Source organism: Lupinus angustifolius, chromosome LG14 (assembly GCF_001865875.1).
Source record: "Lupinus angustifolius cultivar Tanjil chromosome LG14, LupAngTanjil_v1.0, whole genome shotgun sequence".
In the NCBI taxonomy this organism is placed as follows: Eukaryota; Viridiplantae; Streptophyta; class Magnoliopsida; order Fabales; family Fabaceae; genus Lupinus; species Lupinus angustifolius.
Window position 1 is genome coordinate 1,683,794 of NC_032022.1, and position 8,226 is coordinate 1,692,019.

General features: G+C 34.8%; 1 protein-coding gene across 1 annotated transcript; it reads left to right on the plus strand.

Annotated features, from left to right (window-relative positions):
* LOC109326986 (WD-40 repeat-containing protein MSI4-like) lies at positions 837-7,111 on the plus strand. The gene is made up of 15 exons (XM_019559945.1): positions 837-1,145; positions 1,232-1,295; positions 2,108-2,194; positions 2,283-2,345; positions 2,543-2,608; positions 2,723-2,797; positions 3,335-3,410; positions 3,492-3,696; positions 3,980-4,061; positions 4,450-4,523; positions 5,532-5,643; positions 5,756-5,830; positions 5,940-6,010; positions 6,272-6,371; positions 6,768-7,111. Exons 1-15 carry the CDS (start codon positions 901-903, stop codon positions 6,873-6,875), a joined length of 1,503 nt encoding a protein of 500 aa, XP_019415490.1. The 5' UTR covers positions 837-900; the 3' UTR covers positions 6,876-7,111.

Here is an 8,226-nt window from a genome sequence, read left to right on the forward strand (position 1 = left end):
AATTATATTATCATGTAATTATATCGATTAAAATTAGTCATACTGATGGATTTTTAATTTAACTGCACCGTCAATTTTTATTTAAATTAATTTTTTTAATGATAATAAAAATATTGGTCTTTTATTGATTTTTCAACATTAACATTAATATATTATATATGTTTATCTAACTTTACCAGTATGCAGATTTAATTAGTGAACAACCGATTGAACTGCTATACTATTATACCAGTATCCGGTATGGTATTAATAATATTGAATACATGTAGAAACTAAAAAGAATAAGAGGAAGAGAGAAGACAAATAATTGTGTTTTTGAAACATAATTAAGACTAAATGTAGACGAATAAATTGAGAAAAAAGAGTTATAAATTAAGAGTGGAAAATTAATATTCAATTTCGCCATTTTCATTCGAAATTTTACGTGAATTAATGAACTTGGTTAATATCAATAGTATAATTAAATTTAGCGTCCGTTGAAATTTAAAAAAAAATAAACTTATAATTATTGTCTTTATTATAAGATATTATCTACATGATTTTAATGGTTATTATAATGTCTCTACAATTTATATGTAATATTTTTCCTCATTATTTATCCTTATCAAAATTATTAACTCTTTTTTGTCTAGATTAAATTAAAATGTAATGTCTTAAAACTATCAATTAAGAAATATTGGAACACTAAGTAGGAATAAAGTTACAATATTATATTTAAAAAAAAATATCAATATAGGTTTTCTACTAATTAATAACTTTTATGATATTTAAAAAAAGGGTATTGTTTTACTTACATAAAATATATAAATTATTTTCCCTTGCTAATAAAAACAAATTTCGAAAAGGCAAAGAGAGAGAAAGGTTGAGAGAGTGTTTGAGAAAGTGAGAGAAGAAGAGAAAATGGAGATTTCTCCACAAACAACAAATCAAAGTGAAAATGTAGTAACGAAGAAGAAAGAGACAAGAGGAAGAAAACCAAAACCCAAAGATGATCAACAACAACAAACAAAAAAGAAACAACAACAACAACACCAAGAACATGAACCTACGGTGGATGAAAAATACACACAATGGAAGTCTCTTGTTCCTGTTCTTTATGATTGGCTCGCTAATCATAACCTTGTTTGGCCTTCTCTCTCTTGCAGGTTACCCTTTTCTTCAATTTCTTATCAAAATCTCATCTTTTTTGAAAAAAGATTAAATTTTTTAATTTAATAAATGATAATAATAGGTGGGGTCCTCAACTTGAACAAGCTACTTACAAGAATCGCCAGCGTCTCTACCTTTCTGAGCAGGTATGATAAACCCAACTTTCTTTTTCATCATAAAAATCAAAGCTTTTTTGTGTAAATCATTTTAATTTGATGTTTATTTTGTTAAAATTTGATGCTTAGTTTTAGTTCAATGCTATGTTGATGTGTGTTTATGTGCTGTTAGTGAAATGAAATTTGGGGCAGTTTTTATTTTATTTTTTAAATGAACTATTTTGTGGTTTATTTTTGTGAAATGGATTTTGTTGAAACTTTTACTGCTTAATGCATTGTGTATATGCTGTTGTACTAAAATGAAATTTAGTGTTTGTCCTTGTTGCAACGAGATGGGTTCGGAAAAAGGTGGTTCCTCTTGAGCGAGGTCTTAGGCTGTGTCGTGTGTAAGGGCGGCATTGTGCACTAAGCTCCCATTTAGTAGGGTGTGGAAAGGGTAGATATATGCAGCATTATCCCGACAAGTGGAGAGACCATTTCCAAGATTTGAATTGTGACCTCATGGTCACTAAGCAACAACCTTATAGTTGGGTCAAGCTCACTCTGATTGGGTTTCGCCAAGCTGAGTCTTGTGTATGTGGAAAAAATGACTTGGCAGAGCTTTGCTCTATGGGTTTTCCCGGCTCGACTTGGATTAGTCAGGGTCCATCTCCAACCAAAAAAATGAACTTTAGTAGAAACTTTTCTTTTTCTTATGAAGAAATTTAAACTCTTTTTAATTTGATGAAATTATTTTCCTAAAAGTTCAAACTTTACTACTCAATATATGTAGTGTGTATATGCTGTAATGACTAGTGATATGAAGGAACTTTTACGTTTTTGGTTTGGTTTTGCTTTGCCAGACTGATGGCAGTGTTCCAAATACTTTGGTCATTGCAAATTGCGAGGTTGTTAAGCCTAGGGTTGCAGCTGCAGAGCACATTTGTCAGGTGATTTTATCGTTATGTGAATGTGAATATGTGATTTTGATTTTTTAATTCCGTAACTAGCAGCTGGGAATGGTTTTTTTGCTTTCAGTTTAATGAAGAGGCACGGTCCCCGTTTGTTAAGAAGTACAAGACCATCATACATCCCGGAGAGGTATAGTAGATTCAACTAATATGAAAGCTATAAACGGGATTTGATTTGAAGCATTTATGATTAGGTTCCTTAATTTCCCCTGGCTTCATCATCAAGACTTTGACATGATTTTTCTTTCTTTTAGATAACCTTTAATGATTTCTAGCTTAGCTTGAATTTCATTATGTTGACGGTTAGGGTCTTGGTCTATTTTGTAGGTGAACAGAATTAGGGAACTGCCACAAAATTCTAAGATAGTGGCTACTCATACCGACAGCCCTGATGTATGAAACTTACGGTTTGCTTTTGCGTGAATTCTTTGGAATAGTTTTATTATTTTATTTGACTTTGATTTCCTGGCTCTATGGTTACTTAGTTTCTAACATGCTAAATATCAGGTTCTGATTTGGGATGTTGAAAGTCAACCTAACCGTCATGCTGTCCTTGGAGCTGCAAACTCTCGTCCAGATTTGGTATCTATAGCTGCAAACTCTCGTCTACATCATGTTTTTATTGTGAAAATAAAACAAAAATAGTAGGACTATGTTGTGTAAGCGAGTCGGATTATGCCATAGTTTCATTTGGTTGCATTGTGGAATAAGTTTTTCACTCCTTATATATGAGGGTTTGGCTCTATTGAACAGAAGAGTGGGCACATTGTTTGGGCTAGAACAGGTGTTGGGTACTAAGTACTTGGAATTCAAATGGATATAGATGATTGCCCCTCTCCACTACCCAACAGTGGTTGGTCCAAACCACTACCACTACCCCTACTCCGGATTTTTTTTATATAAAACCCCGGCTCCATAACTGAATGAGCAATTGCATTGTGCCATAAGAATCTGGCTGTTTGTTTTGAAATATGCAACAACTGTTTTTTGTTCCCTTGAATTGTCCATTCTTTAAGAAATTACCAATGACATGTTCTTGTTTCACTTTTTGTGTTTTGATATGTTGCATGGTTGCCGCTTCGGGATATAATAGATTCACTTAGAGCTTTCTTCTTGCAGATACTAACTGGACACCAAGATAATGCAGAATTCGCTCTTGCAATGTGCCCAACTGAGCCCTATGTTCTTTCAGGAGGTTAGCATACTTATTAACTTTTCTATCAACAATATCCCGTTGTTGTTATTCTCTGTCTGAGAGAATTAAGTTACATCGCAGGAAAGGACAAATCGGTGGTGTTGTGGAGCATTGCGGACCATATAACTTCTGCTGCAGACCCCACATCTGGTGGCTCAATTATCAAGCAGGATTCCAAATCTGGGGAAGGCAATGATAAATCTGCCGATTCCCCATCTCTTGGACCTAGAGGTGTCTACTACGGACACGACGATACTGTTGAAGATGTGGCTTTCTGCCCTTCTAGGTAACCTGAGACTCTACCAAGTAGTTCCGTTCTTTTACGATTTTCTTCATTGAAGTGCCTGTTCTCTTTTTACTGTTTACCTTATTCTGATCTTTTAAGTTTCCTCTCTCTTTCTTCTCATCCTGCTCGTTCTCCTCTGTTTTTTGTTACTAATTCACTAGCTTTTTGGGGGGATGTTTTGTATTTTCAATTTCTGCATTTTGCACTGTAATAGCAGCATGAGGTAAATGTGAACTTTATGGGATAACCGTGTTTTCCTGACATGATTATTATCATCCTGAAGTGCACAAGAGTTCTGTAGCGTTGGAGATGATTCTTGTCTCATATTATGGGATGCTCGTGCTGGTTCTAGTCCTGTGGTTAAGGTATATTCTTTATACTTCAATCATGTATTTCAATATGTTTTCCTTTGATGTGAACTTTAAGTCTGTCTGCGAGTTGATTTTCAGAGGGGACTCAAGCCTTTCCCTTCCCTCCATTACCCCCTTCGAAAACTAACTCGCAAACAAACCCTTTAAGGTATTTTTCTTGGTAAATGGAGCATAATTTTTTAGTTTGCTCAAACTCGTTGAAGTTCGAACGTGCCTTGCGATTGAGGTTGTCATCAAGGCAAATGTGCACCTATATTTTTAGATACTGATATGCACACAGCTCTTTTATTCTACACTATATAACATAGTGAAGTATAATTGTCTTTCCATTTTTTTTATGAAAAAATGTTTTATTTTCCCTCTATTTTGAATTTTCCGACAGGTTGAAAAAGCTCATAACGCTGATCTTCATTGTGTCGATTGGAATCCACATGATGTTAATCTGATTCTTACTGGGTATGTTCTGCTATCATATGATTCTTATCATTGATTATTATTTGATTGGATTTGGACTTGCACTACTTTATACTAGAAGTTAATGATTCTCGATAGGGATATAGTAGTTAACGGTGTGCAATAGGGCCATCGCAGCAGCAGGCTGCTCTCGCATTTATGTAATGTGGTCAATCATGGCTTGAATCTAGCTGTTTCCCCACTCACTTTTTTTGCATTAAAGGGTTTTAAGGGTTGGACACCCCGGTTCCTTCAAAGGAAGCTCAGTCCGTATTCATGTTCCAAACAGTCTTCTGGTAGCCCCACCATGTTCTTGTTTGCATGCCTTGTTCCGGGAGGTCTCTGTTCGCAGATGTCTGCCTTCCCGCCCAGCCTCTTTGACAACTCAATCACATCCTTTCTGTCTTCTGTTTTCTTGTATATCTCTTTTTTCGTGTGTAACTTTCCATCTTTTTCTATCTTTCTAGTTCGTAGACTTGGCATTTTGCAGTTTAAACGATTGCATAACCTTTTACTTGTTTTTGCTAACATTAAATGATGTACAGCTCCATACTTTTTGTTGTCTCGTGACTTTTTGGAATTTTGGTTATGACATTGGTTACTATAGGGTTTTGGTTATGCTTTCATTTCCTATTATTTGTTATAAACACTGAATTGGTATTTTCATATTATTTTAAATTTACATTAATTATAATATTAATATAAAATTTAAATTATATAATTATACAACTTTATTTATAAAAAAATGAATACAATTTTTTTTATTAATAGTTATTTGTTGATGTTATTAGTTCTAAAACTAATAAAGTTGTGAAATATGTGTTCTATAAAACTCCGAAACTTTTTAATTGTATCCACTATTTCCAGTGTAGCAGCTGGTCCATAATCCGGTTCCGGTATGTTACTATAGCAATTTTAAGGATTTGGGGGTCCATGTCAGGAGCCACAATTAACTATAATATTTGATGAAGCACATAAATCCTCATTTGACTTGTCATTGTATCTCGCTAGGTCGGCTGATAATTCTGTTTGCATGTTTGATCGCCGCAAACTCACCTCTGATGGAATTGGATCTCCTATCCATAAATTTGAGGGTCACAAAGCTGCTGTTCTTTGTGTTCAGGTAGCTGTTAATATGCTTTTCCACCCGTAACAATTCTACACACCCTTCTGCCGTTATATTATGATTGTGCTGCAGCAACATTTGCTGACTAGTATCTTTTGTTTTACTTCAGTGGTCTCCAGACAAATCATCTGTATTTGGAAGTTCAGCCGAAGATGGTCTCTTAAACCTGTGGGACTATGAGAAGGTGCAGATTCAATCCGATAGTGTTTTAATTGAATAGTATTTGCTGCTTTATTATTGCCTTGAAGGTAATGCCTATTGTCAACACCTTTGGCGTGTGTTCTGCACTGCAGATTGGTAAGAAGATAGAGCGATCTGGAAAACGTGCTCCTCCAGGATTGTTTTTCCAACATGCAGGTCATAGGTATGAAATTACTTTTTCTCTGGTGTACTTGAATATACTTCAGTCGTTTTTCCAACCATACGCACCTGATGCCGAGAGATTACGTTTTACTTTTACTTGGACTTCTTTTTAGCCGGCCATTAAACAATAGTTTCTGAATATGAGCCTCATGTTACCACCAGCTATTATTGTTCCACATTTGATATAGCTCCTCAAGTTCATAGATTATGCTTATGAACTGCTTATTTTTGTTTTGCTTATGATCGTTGTATTGATAACCAGAGACAAAGTGGTTGACTTCCATTGGAATGCATCTGATCCATGGACGATTGTTAGCGTCTCTGATGACTGTCAAAGTACTAGTGGAGGGGGAACATTGCAGGTATGCGAAAAAATTCATCTTATTAGTATGGAAAATCCTTATCTTTCACATTTTGGGTGTGTCTATTTGCACCCATGTTTTTTTGTTTTGCACCTATCGGATAAGGTGTCTGAAAGTGCATATCCGAAATTAAAAAAGCCTTTCGGACCGGTTATCCAAAAGTATTGATGCGTGTGTCGTGTGAAACCAAAAGGGTGGGTTCAATACGTATTTACCTCACATTTTTTGTATAATTGAAGAATCTACTTGTGCAAACAACTTAATAGGCATTGTATCAGAAGATTGGGTTCAATTTATGAGATAAACATAACAAATTCAAAGATTGAAATGTGCTTAGTGGTCTACTTTATCATATATGATTTTGGCATTCTGATGCATTCAAATTCATATGTGCAGATTTGGCGCATCAGTGATTTGATCTACAGACCCGAAGAGGAGGTTCTGGCAGAGCTGGAGAAATTCAAATCTCATGTCGTGGCGTGTGCTTCGAAGTCCGAAAAATGATATACTTCATGGACAATAACTTCTTTCTTGCTTATGCTTTGGAGTGTGGACTATGGATATCATTCTTGTTATGCTTATTTTTCTTAGCTTTTTGAAACCACCTACTTATTGTTGGAGTAGGGAATGTTAGATTGCAACATCTAGTGATGAGATTTGTGATTGTGTTCCTCAAATTAATACAATTCTAAGTACTATCTGTGAGCCTTGACACATCTATCTATTTGTTGGCCTTCCTAGACCTTGCTAGATGGTACCCTCGTTTATTGAGTCGCCTTTTTTAAGCACTATCGAAGAGCACGATCCTTGGCTCATATGCGGCTCTTCACATGCTGATATGGTTGGGAAATTAGTATGTGCACATTGCTCAAACCTCCAATTATTAAGGGTTTGTTTGCGAGTTGATTTTGGAAGGGAAAAGAAATGTTGAGACTTGAGAGTCATGAAATACACTTGTGTTATAACTTTGAAGTATTTCATTTTTCTTTTTTTCTCCTCCGAAATTCAATTCGCCAATAAACCTTAAATGGAAGGTAAAAGTGTTTTTCACAATCTTTGCCTCATTTACCTCCTTACAAAACATGCTTTTGCAGTTGGCAAATGAGATTGTGTGTGAAGTTATTGCTAGATGATAGTACAATGCACTTGATAGTTTGAATGATAGTGCAATTATTAGTATCCATGAGTGGTGGTGGTAATTTTAGCAAGTCTCGTGTCTTTGCATCAAATTTTGATACTTAAATTTCTCAACATGTTTAAAATTCTAGCTTTCAATGTCTACATTGTTATTTTGATTCGACAAAGTTTTACATTGATCATTGACTACTTAAAACTGATTATGGTAACATAAATACAAATAGTCCTGTTGGTTGCTTTGTTCACCAATTAATTCATCCTTAATGAAAAAAGATTATGTTATGAAGATGGTCTACAATTTTTGGACTCCTTTAGGGTTAGTTTGAGAGTTGGATTTTGGAGGGAAAGAGAAAGTTTGGGAGTCATCTCACGAGTGTATTTCATGACTTACAAGCCTTTCATTTTCCTTTCTTCCCCTTCAAATTTTAACTCCCAAACTAACCCTTAAGCAAATTTCTCACCATAGGATCGTTTTTATGATAACATTGTCATCACCTTTAATGACTGATACTTATGTGGACCTCATTTTATTGATAATGATTTGATGATAGTAGCATTTTTCTCTTAGATGCTTCACTCACCTATCATCATTATAATCAATTTTTATAGCCTAACTTTTCCTTAAAATTACTAACTATATGATTCAAGACTATGAAGAGAGCTCAATCCTTACGTAACATTATGAAGTGGTTGAAAATAAGTGTAATTCATAAATGAG

Excerpts from the sequence above, each read along its gene's own strand:
- LOC109326986 (XM_019559945.1), top strand. The coding sequence starts at position 901 with ATGGAGATTTCTCCACAAACAACAAATCAAAGTGAAAATGTAGTAACG. Across the intron at positions 1,146-1,231 it reads TGGCCTTCTCTCTCTTGCAG|GTGGGGTCCTCAACTTGAAC; the intron begins GTTACCCTTTTC and ends TGATAATAATAG. Across the intron at positions 2,609-2,722 it reads CTCATACCGACAGCCCTGAT|GTTCTGATTTGGGATGTTGA; the intron begins GTATGAAACTTA and ends GCTAAATATCAG.